Genomic DNA, 18,701 nt, shown 5'->3' with positions numbered 1-18,701 from the left:
GTAACCAATCATCAGTCAGGGATATAACTCTATAGGGTTATTACAGAAAAATAACATACATTTGTTATTGTGGACTAAAAAATAAAAGAACTGTGATAACATATGTATGTTACATGTTTCAAAGGGACAATATACATCATTAGTTTAGTTAAAATGTATAAAAGTTCTATTGATATTACTTTTGTCTATATGTATACTTAACTATTGAAAGATATAACAGTTCATAGTTTGCCAATTTTGCATAGTACACCTATATGTTATTACAGAAAAAAATATGCCTGTAATAACTAAAGGGTGTTATCACAGCTTCTCTATATCACTTCAAAGCATTTGCTCAGACATACATCATGCTTAATTACAATGTATTTTAATTTATTGTAAGAAATAATGACCAGAGCATGTAATGAGGTTCTGCGCAAGTTTCTCAGTAATTCCCAAGTGTCTTATATAATAAGTTACATTCCTTTAATAACCTAGCCTTGTTATCACAGCTAAGTTTATCCCTTAATAGCCTCATCTCATTGATTTACCATGGTTAATCAAAAATGAATTAATTTAATTAAAAAATTAGTTATCAAGGCTATGCATTTAGTTTCTGCGCAAAGTCTCAAGAGTTCCCTAGAGCCAACTATAAATGAAATAATTTTACAAATAACAAACATATGTTATTACAGATTTAGAAAATTTAAGGAATAAAGAGTAGACAACTCATGAAAGTATCTGTAATAACACACACAAGTTATTTTCTGTAATAACCGTATAGAGTTATATCTTTGACTGATCATCAAACTTTTCAAATCATTAGAGCTATTTTCCTAATGCTTGTAGTTTAAAGGTTTGGTTGGCTTGCATGCTTTGTTTGTATAAATATAATTAAGATTGACATCTGCAATCAATAGATAGGCAGGGCTTCAGCTTGTATACATTATACTTAAACTGAATATAATGTTATATTTTTTATTATCTTCTGATTATGATTAGAAAAGAATTGCTTTTTAATATTATAGTGTTTTATGCTAAGATATATTGATATATGTTATATATGTAATATTAATGTATTTTTAATGTGTGTTTTTCAGTCTCTCATAACTCTTCTTAGAGTGGCTCTTTTATAAATTGATCTGTTATTGTATTGTGTTTTATATCAAATGTTTTAAAGAGGTGAGACTCTAATAAAGTATTTGTTGTTTTTGTTGTTGTTATTTGATGTTAAGTATAATGCAGAGTATAATGTATACAAGCTGGGTCCCCGCCTATCTATTGATTGTGGATGTCAATCTTAATTACAATGCTTGAGCAAACATAAAAACAAACGAAGCAAGCAAGCCAACGAAACCTTTAAACAACAAGCATTAGGAAAATAGCCCTAAATTGGAAATTTGCTTGTAGCACAGAAACATGGGATGGTTGTTGGTTATATATTTATTTTTCTCCAAAAGATATTTTTCAGTGTCACCATACCTTTTGGTTGTTGAAGTTATATACTTATTTTTCTCTAAAAGATATTTTTCAGTGTCACCTTACCTTTTGGTTGTTGAAGTTATATATTTATTTTTCTCCAAAAGATATTTTTCAGTGTCACCTTACCTTTATACCAAATGAATTATTTTCAAAAGTACATGATCACTGGAAACCTCCTTACCTGTCACCCCCTGGTGTAGTTATTCTATAAAATCTGTGCCTCAAATTGTGCTTGTCTCCATGGTAACAAACTGAACAAAGGTCAAAGTTTGGACATTCTGCACACTTCCATCTGATACCAAATATTGGTTGTTGTCTACAGGAGTCACACATTGATCCATCATGCTTCATTCCTATAAAAAGTAAATTTAAATTATAAATGATTATTGTTCTGTCTGTTTAAGGGTCTGATTATTGATTTTTCCCATTTACAGAACAAAGTATACATTGTATCAGCCTTTCTTCGTGAGCATTACAAAAAATGTAAGAATCACACTCACAGAACAGGAACAATCTATTTTCAATTAATGTAGGCAGTCCAGAGCGCACCTCGTAGTCGGGGAGCACTGACACAAAGAAGTGTGATAGAGACACCTGATTTCACTTTTGTTTGTAGAAATACCACACGTTATCTGTATTTTTCAAGTTTTATTTGAAATAGAAGGCTTTACTCTAGGTAAGTGATCTTATGGAAGATCTACATGAAGAGTGACCGCCCATAGCTTTACCCCAAAACACAAAAAAAATATTCTCATGCAAGTAATAGTTTGAAACAACTCTCTATGTCAGGTTTAGAAATTCCTTATATATAGGGTATGAACAATCAATGGGAAAACATGGACTAGGCCAAATGAATGAAAATGTAGAAAGATTTGCAGAATTATGTGCCAACAATAAATTTGTTATAGGAGGGAGTATATTTCCACACAAACACATCCACAAGGCAACATGGATATCACCAGACCATGTCACAGAAAACCAAATTGACCATTTCTGCATCAACAACAAATTTAGAAGATCACTTCAAGATGTTTGTGTAAAGAGGGGAGAAGATGCTGCATCCGATCATCACCTCCTGATTGGAAAAAGTAAGAATGAAGCTAAGGAAAGTATACACCATGAAAAACCCATCAAGGGTGAAATACAATGTCAACTTTTTGAGAGAAAAGAGAGAGAAAAAACAGTTCAACATCACACTTTTAAACAAATTCCAGCTGCTAGAAGAACTTGATAACATTGAAGACCAGTGGAGTCAGATAAAAGAGATATTAAACAGCACATGTGAAGAAACTCTTGGTAGAAAAACACAAACCCAAAAAGAGTGGATTTACACCAGCCACTTTTAGAAAAGTGCAGTAGAGGAAACAGAAAAAAGACAAATTGAATAGAAGTAAAACCAGAAAATCAATAAAATGCTTCGCTGGGGCGCAGCTTGATACGACCGCAGAGGTCGAACCCTGAACAGTTGGGGCAAGTATGGACACAACATTCAAGCTTGATACAGCTCTGAATTTGGATTGTTATTAAATATTTGACACAGCACAGGTTTCTGACACAGAAAGAATGTGGTCTAAGAACTTGAATTTTTTTAATTTACCTATTATGGTCCAATGTCCAAAATCAAAATACATGGTTAGATTCAGCATATCAAAGAACCCCATATATTCAATTTTTGTTAAAATCAAACAAAGTTTAATTTTGGACCCCAACTTGGACAAACTTGAAAACTGGGCCCATAATCAAAAATCTAAACACATGTTTAGATTCAGCATATCAAAGAACCCCAAGAATTCAATTTTTGCTAAAATCAAACTAAGTTTAATTTTGGACCCTTTGGACCTTAATGTAGACCAATTTAAAAAACGGGACTTAAAATTAAAAATCTAAATACACGGTTAGATTTGGAATATCAAAGAACCCCAATAATTCAATTTTTGATGAAATCAAACAAAGTTTAATTTTGGACCCTTTTGACCTCAATATGAACCAATTTGATAGCGGGGCCCACAAATAAAAAATCTAAATTCATGGTTAGATTCAGCATATCAAAGAACCCCATATATTCAATTTTTGTTGAAATCAAAAAAAGTTTAATTTTGGACCACAACTTGGACCAACTTGAAAACTGGGCCCATAATCAAAAATCTAAACACATGTTTAGATTCAGCATATCAAAAAACCCCAAGAATTCAATTTTTGTTAAAATCAAACTAAGTTTAATTTTGGACCCTTTGGACCTCAATGAAGAACAATTTAAAAAACGGGACCCAAATTAAACATCTAAAAACACGGTTAGATTTAGCATATCAAAGAACCCCAATAATTCAATTTTTGATGAAATCAAACAAAGTTTAATTTTGGAACCTTTTGACCTCAATATGAACAAATTTGATAGCGGGGCCTACAAATAAAAAATCTAAATACATGGTTAGATTCAGCATATCAAAGAACCTCATATATTCAATTTTTGTTGAAATTAAACAAAGTTTAATTTTGGACCCCAATTTGGACCAACTTGAAAACTGGGCCCATAATCAAAAATCTAAATACATGTTTAGATTCAGCATATCAAAGAACCCATATATTCAATTTTTGTTGAAATCAAACAAAGTTTAAATACTGGACCCTATCTTGGACCAACTTGAAAACTGGGCCCATAATCAAAAATCTAAACACATGTTTAGATTCAGCATATCAAAGAACCCCAAGAATTCAATTTTTGTTAAAATCAAACTAAGTTTAATTTTGGACCCTTTGGACCTTAATGTAGACCAATTTAAAAAACAGGACCCAAAATTAAAAATCTAAATACACGGTTAGATTCGGAATATCAAAGAGCCCCAATAATTCAATTTTAGATGAAATCAAACAAAGTTTAATTTTGGACCCTTTTGACCTCAATATGAACCAATTTGATAACGGGGTCCACAAATAAAAAATCTAAATACATGGTTAGATTCAGCATATCAAAGAACCCCATATATTCAATTTTTGTTGAAATCAAACAAAGTTTAATTTTGGACCCCAATTTGGACCAACTTGAAAACTGGGCCAAAAATCAAAAATCTAAATACATGTTTAGATTCAGCATATCAAAGAACCTCATATGTTCAATTTTTGCTAAAATCAATCAAAGTTTAATTTTGGACCCTTTGGACCTTAATGTAGACTATTTTGAAAACTGGACCCAAAATTAAAAATCTAAATACACTGTTAAATTCGGCATAACAAATAAATAAATGTGATCAAAGATTTTACAAATCTAATGCGCCATACTGTGCAATTAAAGATTACTTCTTGAAAATTTTCAATATTTGAAATTTGAAAAAAAATAATATTTGAAGAATAATTCTTTTTAATTTCTGAAATCTGAAATGAGAAAAAATTGACCCCCCACAATTTCTTTTAGTCCCACCCCCCCTTTTTCCCCCCAAAAAATTCTTTCCCTCAAGATATGGTCATAATCTCAATTCAAATTTCCAATGGAGTTGGCAACCATAATTACCCATTTAAATTTACCATAGTGCTAACTTAATCTATTTTAAAATAGAATTAAAAAAAAAGAGTCAAATCTTTCATATGGATTTTTTTGTAAAAAAAAATGATGCAACATTTGCAGATATTTTTACTGGTCTTCCTTTATAAATATGCATTTCTTTAAACATAATTTAAAAGCAGTGTAAGGGAAGTAACCAAAACGTTGTATTTGGATTACCTCCCTTACACTGTTTTAAATTATCTTTATTGTTCATTAACCATTACTTTATACATAATTTAAAAGCAGTGTAAGGGAGATAATTTCAATGATGTATTTGATTTATCTCCCTTACACTGCTTTAAATTATGTTTTGTACTAAAGTATTTGTCCATTAACCAGGACAACCTTGTTTTTCCCCCCTTTTTTGCCCCTAATACCTAAACGGTTTGAGCCATAACCCCCCAAAGCAAATCCTAACTATCCCTTTGTGGTATGGAAACTTGTAGTATAATTTCAGAGAGATTCATACACCGTTCCACAGTTATTGTCTGGAAACTAGAAAATGCTTATTTTTGGCCCCTTTTTGGCCCGTAATTCCTTAACTGTTGGTACCATAACCCCCAAAATCAATCCCAACCTTCCTTTTGTGGTATTTAACCTTATGGTAAAATTTCAAAAAGATCCATTCACTTAAACTAAAGTTAGAGTGCGAAAACCAATGTGTCTTCGGACGGCGACGACGACGCCAATGTCATACCAATATACGACCACAAAATTTTTTTGCGGTCGTATAAAAACTGATGCTCAAACTGAATACAACAAAACTCACAGGGAAGTTAGACAATGTGTAAGAAAAGATAGGAGAGCATATATTGAAAATCTTGCCTCACAAGCGGAAGAAGCTGCAAACATGAGAAACATGAAAGATCTATACGATACCACCAAAAAACTTGCTGGCAAATTTAGACAAACAGGTCAACAAGTTAAAGACAATAAAATGCTTCGCTGGGCGCAGCTTGATACGACCGCAGAGGTCGAACCCTGAACAGTTGGGGCAAGTATGGACACAACATTCAAGCTTGATACAGCTCTGAATTTGGATTGTGATTAAATATTTGACACAGCATAGGTTTCTGACACAGAAAGAATGTGGTCTAAGAACTTCAATTTTTTTTAGTTTACCTATTATGGTCCAATGTCCAAAATCAAAATACATGGTTAGATTCAGCATATCAAAGAACCCCATATATTCAATTTTTGTTGAAATCAAACAAAGTTTAATTTTGGACCCCAACTTGGACAAACTTGAAAACTGGTCCCATAATCAAAAATCTAAACACATGTTTAGATTCAGCATATCAAAGTACCCGAAGAATTCAATTTTTGTTAAAATCAAACTAAGTTTAATTTTGGACCCTTTGGACCTTAATGTAGACAAATTTAAAAAACGGGACCCTAAATTAAAAATCTAAAAACACAGTTAGATTTGGCATATCAAAGAACCCCAATAATTCAATTTTTGATGAAATCAAACAAAGTTTAATTTTGGACCCTTTTGACCTCAATATGAACCAATTTGATAGCGGGCCCACAAATAAAAAATCTAAATACATGGTAAGATTCAGCATATCAAAGAACCCCATATATTCAATTTTTGTAGAAATCAAACAAAGTTTAATTTTGGACCCCAATTTGGACCATCTTGAAAACACGGCCAAAAATCTAAAATCTAAATACATGTTTAGATTCAGCATATCAAAGAACCCCATATATTCAATTTTTGTTGAAATCAAACAAAGTTTAATTTTGGACCCCAACTTGGACAAACTTGAAAACTGGTCCCATAATCAAAAATCTAAACACATGTTTAGATTCAGCATATCAAAGAACCCCAAAAAATCAATTTTTGTTAAAATCAAACTAAGTTTAATTTTGGACCCTTTGGACCTTAATGTAGACCAATTTAAAAAACAGGACCCAAAATTAAAAATCTAAATACACGGTTAGATTTGGCATATCAAAGAACCCCAATAATTCAATTTTTGATGAAATCAAACAAAGTTTAATTTTGGACCCTTTTGACCTCAATATGAACCAATTTGATAGCGGGCCCACAAATAAAAAATCTAAATACATGGTAAGATTCAGCATATCAAAGAACCCCATATATTCAATTTTTGTTGAAATAAAACAAAGTTTAATTTTGGACCCCAATTTGGACCAACTTGAAAACTGGGCCAAAAATCTAAAATCTAAATACATGTTTAGATTCAGCATATCAAAGAACCCCATATATTCAATTTTTGTTGAAATCAAACAAAGTTTAATTTTGGACCCCAACTTGGACCAACTTGAAAACTGGGCCCATAATCAAAAATCTAAACACATGTTTAGATTCAGCATATCAAAGAACCCTAAGAATTCAATTTTTGTTAAAATCAAACTAAGTTTAATTTTGGACCCTTTGGACCTTAATGTAGACAAATTTAAAAAACGGGACCCAAAATTAAAAATCTAAATACACGGTTAGATTCGGCATATCAAAGAACCCCAATAATTCAATTTTTGATGAAATCAAACAAAGTTTAATTTTGGACCCTTTGGACCTCAATGTGGACCAATTTAAAAACGGGGCCCAAAATCCAAAAACTTAATACACGGTTAGATTCAGCATATTAAAGAACCCCAAGAATTCAAGAATAAAACCCCATTGAAATTGATCAAGAAATAAGCAATTTATACGAAGTATCTTCTTTTGCACAATACTGTGCAATTGAATATTTCTTGCTATTGTGCAATACTGTACAATTGACAATTTCTTGCTATTGCGCAATATTGTGCTATTGGATATTTCTTGCTATTGCGCAATACTGTTAAATTGAAGATTTCTTGCTATTGCGCAATACTGTGCAATTGAAGATTTCTTGCTATTGTGCAATACTGTGCAATTGAAAATTTCTTGCTATTGCACAATACTTATTATATAATAATTTACACATCCTGTTTGGTGTGTATCTCCTACCATATCATTATTATTTGCTTTTAAATATAAATCAGAAATAACCAACTTAAAATGGAAAATTTTAAAAGAAAAAAAAAAGGAAAAAAAGAAAAGAAAAAAACCCCCCCCCCCAATTTTTTGAACCCCCTTATGATTCATCACCCCCAAACTCAATCCCAGCCTTCCCTTTGTGGTATGGTACCTTGCAGTACAATTTCAGAGAGATCCATACACTTGAACACAAGTTATTGTCTTGAAACTAGAAAAATGCTTATTTTTGGCCCCTTTTTGGCCCCCAATTCCTAAACGTTTCGGGCAATTACCCCCAAACTCAATTCCAGCTTTCCCTTTGTGATATGGAACCTTGTAGTACAATTTCAGAAATATCCAAACACTTACACACAAGTTATTGTCATGAAACTAGAAAAATGCTTGTTTTTTGCCCCTTTTTTGGCCCCTAATTCCTAAAATTTTGAGACAATTACCCCCAAAATCAATTACAGCCTTCCCTTTGTGATATGGAACCTTGTGGTACAATGTCAGAGAGATCCATACACTTACACACAAGTTATTGTCTGAAAGTTACAAAAATGCTTATTTTTGGCCCCTTTTTGGCCCCTAATTCCTTAACTGTTGGTACCATAACCCCCAAAATCAATCCCAACCTTCCTTTTGTGGTATTGAACCTTATGGTGAAATTTCATGGAGATCCATTCACTTAAACTAAAGTTAGAGTGCGAAAACCAATGTGTCTTCGGACGACGCCGGACGATGACGACGACGACGCCAACGTCATACCAATATACGACCAAAAAATTTTTAATTTTTGCGGTCGTATAAAAATGGGAAGGTCCTTACCACTATAGAAGAACAGATAGCTAGATGGGCCGATATTTTAAAGAACATCTAAATAGGCCATCTAATCAAACTACCAAAGAAAGGCAACCTTAAAGAATGCAAAAATTACAGAGGAATCGCATTACTATCAATGGCAGCAAAGGTACTAAATAGAATCCTCCTTACATGACTTCTCAAGGCTGAAGATGAAAAATTACGAGAACAGCAAGCAGGATTTAGGAAAGACCGATCATGCATAGACCAGAAACACACTACGCATAATAATAGAACAGTTCTTAGAGTGGAACACCTCCCTACTGATTAACTTTGTAGATTTTGAGAAGGAATTTGACAGCTTGGAGGGAGAAACCCTTTGGAACATCATGGATCATTATGGAATACCACTAACATTCATAAACATCATCAGGAACTCCTATAAAAACATGAAATACAGAGTTATACATGAAGGCAAGCTAAGCGAGAGATTTGATGCCAAAACTGGAGTAAAACAAGGCTGCCTGCTATCACCGTTTCTTTTCCTCTTGGCAATAGACTACATCATGAAAGAAGCAACTGAAGGGAAAAGAAATGGAATCCAATGGATGATGTGGCAACAACTAGAAGACTTGGATTTTGCATATATCCAGTACACAACAACAAATGCAAGAAAAAACATCCCTTCTCTCTTCAACATCTATAAAGCTCGGACTCAAACCAAACGAAGAAAAGACAAAAGTAATGAAGATCAATACCAAAAGTAAACAACCAATAAATATGAACGACACCAACATAGAAGAACTAGAGGAGTTTACTTATCTAGGCATTGTCAACATAGAAGGGGGTACAGATGCTGATGTTAAATCAAGAATCAACAAAGCCAGAGTCACCTTTAACATTCTAGGGAAAGTATGGAGTGCCAAGAACATTTCAAGAAGCACAAAAATGAAAATTTTCAACTCAAATGTAAAATCTGTGCTCTTGTATGGAGCAGAAACATGGAGAGCAACTAAAACAATGTTGTCAAGACTCGAAAGATTCATCAACTACTGCCTAAGGAGAATTATGAACATGATGGTTTGACAAAGTAAATAAGCTGGATATGACCGCAGAGGTCCAATCCTGAACAGTTGGGGCAAAAATGGACACAATATTCACGCTTGATACATGTCTGATTTTGGATTGTAATTAAATATTTAACACATAATGGGTTTCTGACACAGAATAACTGTAGTCAAAGAACTTAGAATTGGTTATATGATTTGAATTTATATTCAATTTTTTGCTTTTGTGCAATACACTATGCTGTTGCGAATTGACCCCCCCCCCCCCCCCCCCCAAACCCCCCAATTTTTTTTTCACCTCCCCCTCCCCTTTTTCCAAAAAAACATTCTTTCCCTCAAGATATGGTCATTATCTCAATTCAAATTTCCAATGGAGTTTGCAACCATAATTACCCATTTAAATACATCATAAAAGTCTGAAAATTGAAAATGACATACATAATCATGTCTAAAATTAATATTCTTTAATCAGCATTTTTAATAGTAACTTCTAAAAATAAATTGACAGCTCATCACCTCAAGACAATACAACATTTCTTTATACATAATTTAACAGCAGTGTAAGGGAGGTAATCCAAACTTAACATTGTACTTAAAAGTAATTGTCCAATAACAAGGAAACCCTTGTTTTTCCCCCTTTTTTGCTCCCTAATTCCTAAACGGATTGAGCCATAACCCCCCAAAGCCAATCCTAACCATCCCTTTGTGGTATGGAAACTTGTGGTATAATTTCAGAAAGATCCATACACCGTTCCATAAGTTATTGTCTGGAAACTAGAAAAATGCTTATTTGGGCCTCTTTTTGGCCCCTAATTCCTAAACTGTTAGGACTATAACCCCCAAAATCGATCCCAACCTTCCTTTTGTGGTTATAAACCTTGTGTTCAAATTTCATAGATTTCTATTTACATTTACTAAAGTTATTGTCAGGAAATCAAATGTCTTCGGACGACGCTGACGACGTGATACCAATATACGACCGCATAATTTTTTGCGGTCGTATAAAAACTGGCGCTAAATCGAGTTAGATGGATGGATTTTGTCATTGGCCTATGCTCCCCGGAGGAGCCAAGGGCCTTAGTAAGTAAGTAAGTAAGTTTATATCGAAAATATTTTATCAAAATCGAGAAGCAGGCGAAAAAACTATTCTCAGGTATCATGGGTATTGTGACAGAGTTTTCATACTTTATGTAGCTCTTTCAAAAGATCACTGACATAAAATACAGCATGGGAAGCAAATAATTTGATTATATATTATACATCATTTCATTAAAAAAATAAATGTGGATAGTGTCCACATGTGGACACAGATGATGCCCCCACTTGCATATCATATAGTTAAAAATGGACATAACTGAAGAACGGTAAAAGTGACGCTACCCACATTTGAACTTGATCTGAGTTTTGTGGTAATAAGCATTGTGTGTAAGTCTCATAACATTTGGTTGAGGCTAACTTAAGAAGAGAACAAAAACTAAAAATTTAGCAATTTTTCTATTTGTAAACACGCATAACTCTAGAACGGTTGTGTATAAGTTTTATAACATTTGGTTGAGACAAACTAAAAAATTCAGCAATTTTTATGTTTATAAAGGGACATAACTCAAGAATGGTAAAAGTGTTGCCACCAAATTTCGTACTTAATCTTTTTTATGTAGTAATAAGCATTGTGTATAAGTTTCATAACATTTGGTTGAGGCAAACTCAAGTTAGAAAACGGAAACAAAAAATTTGTACTTGATCATAGTTTTGTGGTAATGAATATTGTGTATAGGTTTCATAATGTTTGGTTTGGGCAAACTTAAGTTACAGAATGGAAACTAAAAATTTTGCAATCTTTCGATTTATAAAGGGGCATAACTCAATAATGGTTAAAGTGACACTACCCAAATTCAACTTGATCTGTGTTTTATCAGTGGAAGTCAAAATTAAACATTGCATTGTATAAAGCATTGATTGTAGTTGATTCAACTATAATCATGGACAAAGGAAGATAACTCCAATTTTAAGAATTACTAGATATTAAGATATTAAAAATTTTGCAATTTTTCATTTATAAAGGGGCATAACTCTAGAACGGTTAAAGTGACGCCATAAAAATTCAAACTTGATCTGTGTTTTCTGGTAATGAGCATTGTGTATCAGTTTCATAACATTTGGTTGAAGCAAACTTAAGTAAGAGAACGGAAAATAAAAATTTTGCAATTTTCCATTTATAAAGGGGCATAACTCTAGAACGGTTAAAGTGACGCCATCAAAATTCAAATTTGATCTGTGTTTTGTGGTAATAAGCATTGTGTATAAGTTTCATAACATTTGGTTGAGGCAAACTTTAGTTAGAGAACGGAAACTAAAATTTTTTCAATTTTTCCATTTATAAAGGGGCATTACTCTAAAACGGTTAAAGTGACGCTACCAAAATTCAAACTTGATCTGTGTTTTGTGGTAATAAGCATTGTGTATAAGTTTCATAGCATTTGGTTGAGGCAAACTTAAGTTAGAAAACTGAAACTAAAAATTTTGCAATTTTTCCATTTATAAAGGGCATAACTCTAGAAATGTTAAAGTGACGCCACCAAAATTCAAACTTGATCTGTGTTTTGTGATAATAAGCATTGTGTATAAGTTTCATAACATTTGGTTGAGGCAAACTCAAGTTAGAGAACGGAAACCAATTTTGGGACATACGGACGGACGTACAGACGGACAAGGGTAAAACTTAATGCCCCCAACGCTACAGCGGGGGCATAAAAACATTATTTTAACAAAATATATTCTGAAGTATTCTGAAAGACCATTTTTCCCATTTCATGGTGGCACCTTCTAGGTCTTCTTAGAGTTATAAGCAATCTTGATTTTATTTGATTGTAAATAAAATGCTCCGCTGGGCGCAGCTTGATACGACCACAGAGGTCGAACCCTGAACAGTTGGGGCAAGTATGGACACAACATTCAAGCTTGATACAGCACTGAATTTGGATTGTGATTAAATATTTGACACAGCATAGGTTTCTGACACAGAATGAATGTGGTCTAAGAACTTAAAATTTTTTAATTTACCTATTCAAACCATATCATTATTATTTGCTTTTATATATAAATCAGAAATAACCAATTTAAAATGGAAAATTTAAAAAAAAAATCCCCCCCCCAAATTTTTTGAACACCCTTATGATTCATCACCCCCAAACTCAATCCAGCCTTCCCTTTGTGGCATGGTACCTTGCAGTACAATTTCAGAGAGATCCATACACTTGAACACAAGTTATTGTCTGGAAACTAGAAAAATGCTTGTTTATTTGCCCCTTTTTGGCCCCAAATTCCTAAACGTTTAGGGCAATTACCCCCAAACTCAAAACTAGCTTTCCCTTTGTGATATGGAACCTTGTAGTACAATTTCATAAAGATCCATACACTTACACACAAGTTATTGTCATGGAACTAGAAAAGTGCTTGTTTTTTGCCCCTTTTTTGGCCCCTAATTCCTAAAATTTGGAGGCAATTACCCCCAAAATCAATCCCAGCATTCCCTTTGTGATATGGAACCTTGTGGTACAATGTTAGAGAGATCCATACACTAACACACAAGTTATGTCTGGAAGTTACAAAAATGCTTATTTTTGGCCCCTAATTCCTTAACTGTTGGTACCATAACCCCCAAAATCAATCCCAACCTTCCTTTTGTGGTATTGAAGCTTATGGTAAAATTTCATAGAGATCCATTCTCTTAAACTAAAGTGCGAAAACCAATGTGTCTTCGGACAACTACGACGACGCCGGACGACGATGCCAACGTCATACCAATATAAGACCGCAAAATTTTTTTTGCAGCCGTATAATAATAGAATCTGATTTGGCAGTAGTGTAAGTAGTCTGGTATTAAAGTCATTAATGCAAACTAAGACAAGAGTGCACACGCTGAAATGTCTCGCCTTCTTTACTAATCATTGATATTATGTTGATAGTCCTAAATATAAAGCTTTATTACAACTGTCACATAAACTTAACATTAACCAAGAAAACTAAACATTGACCAATGAACCATGAAAATGAGGTCAAGGTCAGATGAACCATGCCAGGCAGACATGTACAGTTAACAATTCTTCAATATAACAAATATAGTTGACCTATAGCTTATAGTTTAAGAAAAACAGACCAAAACACAAAAACTTAACACTGAGCAATGAACCGTGAAAATGAGGTCAAGGTCATATAAAACCTGCGCGACTGACATATAGATCATAAAATATTTCCATACACCAAATATAGTTGACCTATTGCATATAGTATTAGAAAAACAGACCAAAACTCAAAAACTTAACTTTGACCACTGAACCATGAAAATGAGGTCAAGGTCAGATGACACCTGCCAGCTAGACATGTACACCTTACAATCATTCCATACACCAAATATAGTAGACCTATTGCATACAGTATAAGAAAAACAGACCAAAACACAAAAACTTAACTATAACCACTGAACCATGAAAATGAGGTCAAGGTCAGATGACACCTGCCAGTTGGACATGTACACCTTACAGTCCTTCCATACACCGAATATACTAGACCTATTGCTTATAGTATCTGAGATATGGACTTGACCACCAAAACTTAACCTTGTTCACTGATCCATGAAATGAGGTCGAGGTCAAGTGAAAACTGTCTGACGGGCATGAGGACCTTGCAAGGTACGCACATACCAAATATAGTTATCCTACTACTTATAATAAGAGAGAATTTAACATTACAAAAAATGTTAACTTTTTTTTCAAGTAGTCACTGAACCATGAAAATGAGGTCAAGGACATTGGACATGTGACTGACGGAAACTTCGTAACATGAGGCATCCAGGTCTTCTACCTTCTAAAATATAAAGCTTTTAAGAAGTTAGCTAACGCCGCCGCCGGATCACTATCCCTATGTTGAGCTTTCTGCGACAAAAGTCGCAGGCTCGACAAAAATCAGTTCCCTACAGAACACCATATATAGGGGGCGACTGTTCAATGATTTAATTTAGTCAATGGCTATTTTGCTGGCGCTAGCAAAATAGAAAATATGCTATTTTGGCTCTGATTAAAATATCTAAATTAAAGCTGGCAAAATAGCATATTTAAATAGCAATGACTATTTTGCCAGCACCGGCAATAAAGGGATCTTTGTTATTGTGTCGGTTCTTTTTAAAGAGAGGATTTTAATATTTACTTTTAAAAGTAGTACGAAATTGTGCATTGTCAACATAAAAGAATCAAATTATTACTCATATAGTTAAGTAAAATAATAGTATCAATACATTGTATTTGAGATACATATAATCTTTTAAAAACATTTATCAGTCAAAGTGAAAATAAGTAAAGAATTTGCAAAAAAGGAAAAAAAATAAAAATATTGAGCATCCATTTGTAGCAATGAAATCATATCAAAATAGTAGTTGAAATGACTTCTAAAGCCAGTCACAGTCTAATGCGACATGAATGCATAAGAATAAAATCTCACATTTTTCAACTGTATATGTTGTAAAAATAATAAAGTTAAAATCTCATTGTATATAAATTGAATAAAACATAATGCAATCTAACAAAATCAATTACTGTAAATTCAGAAATTATTGCGATGTTTTTATTATTGCGAAAAATGCGACAGGGTAATAATTGCAATAATTTAAACTTGCATTTTGAAATTTTTTATATGAATTAAACAGGATTTTTCTCAATATCGCAAAAATAAAAATCGCATTTTAGTCTAAAATAACAAAATCGCAATAATAAATGCACGCAATAATTTCTGAATTTACAGTACATAGCTTGAAAATCAAATATGTTTAAACATAATTTGCTTTTGAAATAATAGTCAGTTCTTTGAATTGCATATCTGTGTGTAAACAAAGTTGTTTTTTACTGGCAAGATTGACTTCCGCTTACCTACATGTAGAGCCGGCAAAATAGCATATTTTCTATTTTGCCTACGCTGACAAAATAGCCACTACCTATCATTTAAAACCCTTTGACAGCACTGAGAACATATATGTCCCTTGTCGACAGACCACAGTAGAAACATATGTGTCCTTTCATAAACATTCAGTGTTCCAGCTTGAATCTCAGGGCAGAAGGGTGCTAGTTGTCTGAAACGTCACTTCAGTGCAATAAACCAGATTATAAGGGCACTGTTCGACAGTGTAAATGACATAGAATATTGCAAGGCTCAACTGGAGGACATTAGTTGTATTTCAAGCATATTTAGAAATTATTGTGTCTCTTGATGTTAGTTATAGTAAGATATTTCATCACATTATCATACCATGAAGCAAAGCATATTATTTTTATTTTAATCAAACAAACTTGTACATTTGGTAAGGAAAATAATCATCAGAAATTTCAAGATTTTATTACTGATACCAGTTTATAACATTAAAGAAGTACTGGTACATTGTAGTTTTGAAAGATGGAGGTATACATGCAAAATTTAATTTTTAATGCAATAAAATTATGTACATTTAAATTACTTGTTCGAACATAAAGTATATGCTACTGAAAGTTACTTATTCTCATCAAGTTAAATTGTTACAAAAAAGTATTTTTTTAAGTGCACACCGAAGTGCTCCTAAGTAAGGAGCTTTATAAATATATAAGGTGAAACAGGAGATAATAACATCATATTGATGCAAACTTTGCAGAAGGTATTAACAGTTACTATTTTTCTCCATAATTATTAAAAATAAAAGCATTTGTTAAGTGCTCCTGTGTAAGGAGGATTATAAATACAAGAAGTAAAACAGGAAGTGATGCAATCTTGTTTATGTTCAAAATACGAATTTTTTAAAATTTCATACTCAGGATTATTAAACAAAACATTTTTAACAAATTTAGTCAAAACCATTTATGTCTTTAAAATTGTTTACATTTTATTTTTATTTATTGCCTACTTAAATGAAGTTTTTCAGGTGTACATGCTGTACGTAAACATGATAAACATTACAAATGGATAAACATGTGGACATTTTCATTTTGTATTAAATATCTAGTATTTGTTAAATTATCTTTAATCACCTAATTAGATGTAAACAATCATTAACAGAGGTGATTAAACTGCCAAAATCGGCAAAGGCTAGGTATTTAACTTTGTGCCATTGTCAGTTAATTAGAGTGTTACATAATCAGGTAACAATTTTACCGGAAATGCTGATAGGCATGTAATTTGAAAAGAGTATTTTTTCGCTTTGGAGGGCAGAAGGGCGGGGGTAAGGGCACCAATGGCGGGATGCTCTTCTATTTAGGGCAGGCGGGAACACTGACATTGACCAATTAATTTTTCAAAACAAACTATGCAATAACTACAAACTTCTACTACTTGAATACTTATTATCACATGTATTTTAGTAACCTTTTAATGCAAACGAATAACAGTATAACGTCATATACACCTTATTGCTATTTGTCCGCCATTACCATGATTACTGGACATCACAAAGATTCCCATAAAGTTTTGACGTCACAAAGGAAAATGATTGTTGTATGACGTCAAAAGTTCAAGTGGCGTAGATTCTCGTGTCAAATGGCGCAGATTTCTAAATAGCGATAAGGTCTATTGACAATGACAGATATGACATCAACAATGCAGTATGATGTTTCCTGAAATTCTTTGAACAATATAAAAGAAAAATACTGAGTACGACAAAACCATTATTCTACAAACTTCGCGGTCAGCGGGTTATGCCAATTGACAACCAGTCAACCAGTGTGACTGTTCATAAAAAGAACTCGAACCAAACCTGCATACAAACTAAATTACCAGTTGGTGCACTGTCTAATATTCGCAAATCATATGCCCCTGCACATCTATAATTAGCTGCAGTCCCATTGTCCCACACAACTACCACTTCCTCGGGTGATTCAAAGTTTCTAACTGTTCCGACGTGCCCTTCTCCTCCGTCTTGCTTTCCCCATTTCCAGTCAGGACCCCTTACAACCCTGGCGCCTACACCTTCCATCATTGTCACACGTGCCACACGATTGGACGTGCTGGTGGAAGGCTCTAGGTTCTCTGCATTCATTTTGTTTTATACAGTCTTAATCTACTTCATTCTGAAATGTTTATGTTCTTCAGACACGAAATGGTAGTAGGAAGTCTAAATCCTCGCAAAATCTCGGGGAATCTCGGGCGTTTGTTATCCTCTGGACTTATCAAAAACTATAAAGGCTAAGCTTGTTTAGCTAAATCCAGAATAGTTCAAAGAATTTTTGTAGAAAAGCATGTGGAAGTTATATTTACTTAGAATTAATACCTTTGAGTGAAAAATTGTGCTAAAAGAGTTTGAACGTTTAAATTCATGATAAGTATTGGTTAAAGGACCTGTCACATATTTAGTTAATCTATCTATCGTCAGTAGTATCAGAGACATATAATTGTTTTATATGTCTCTGGTAGTATTTTCTAAGATGACATGAAATAACTCAGTATAATCTGCACAAATATAAGAAGAACATCAGGCTAGATGTTGAAAACTATTTGCCTGTGCGCGTTTTGGTTAGGCACTGGCTACGGTTACATTGAAATGTAACAATAATAAAAAAGTTATCGCTCAGTAGAGACTATTGCCGGAATGCAGGGTAAGGAACCGATTAATTACGAATGTAACTATAATATTTGTGTCTACGGTTACGTTGTGTTATTGTTACCTTTATGCTCTTTAATGTATGCTGGGACTAGTAATATGTATTAAAATAAAACTTGAAAACTTTTATTTGAGTTTACAATATTGCATGCATTTTTTTTAATTTTTATTTACAATGGCAGTGTTGATAATAGGTATCACTTCATCCATTGTTCAAAATATAATGACAGTAATAAGGGTGCACTTTTCTTCTTA

At 33.1% G+C, this 18,701-nt stretch overlaps 1 protein-coding gene and 1 long non-coding RNA gene across 3 annotated transcripts in view; one reads left to right on the top strand and one right to left on the bottom strand.

Annotated features, from left to right (window-relative positions):
• Window positions 1-4,765, top strand: part of LOC127727616 (uncharacterized) — a 95,332-nt gene extending 90,567 nt beyond the window's left edge. The window contains exon 2 of the long non-coding RNA XR_007993858.1: window positions 3,007-4,765. This is a non-coding gene — a long non-coding RNA (uncharacterized LOC127727616). The remainder of the gene's footprint in view (window positions 1-3,006) is intronic.
• LOC127727203 (E3 ubiquitin-protein ligase MIB1-like) overlaps window positions 1-17,995 on the bottom strand; it is a 103,114-nt gene extending 85,119 nt beyond the window's left edge. For both annotated transcript variants that reach the window (XM_052234665.1, XM_052234675.1), the window contains exons 1-2: window positions 17,624-17,995; window positions 1,643-1,814 (exon numbers count right to left, since the gene is read on the bottom strand). In XM_052234665.1, coding sequence (XP_052090625.1) covers window positions 1,643-1,814; window positions 17,624-17,885 — 434 coding nt within the window. In that variant the 5' untranslated portion in view covers window positions 17,886-17,995. The remainder of the gene's footprint in view (window positions 1-1,642; window positions 1,815-17,623) is intronic.
• Window positions 17,996-18,701: the final 706 nt, after the last annotated feature.

Source organism: Mytilus californianus, unplaced genomic scaffold, assembly GCF_021869535.1.
Source record: "Mytilus californianus isolate M0D057914Y unplaced genomic scaffold, xbMytCali1.0.p SCAF_1, whole genome shotgun sequence".
NCBI classification, from domain to species: domain Eukaryota; kingdom Metazoa; phylum Mollusca; class Bivalvia; order Mytilida; family Mytilidae; genus Mytilus; species Mytilus californianus.
This window is presented reverse-complemented; position numbering and strand designations above follow the sequence as displayed.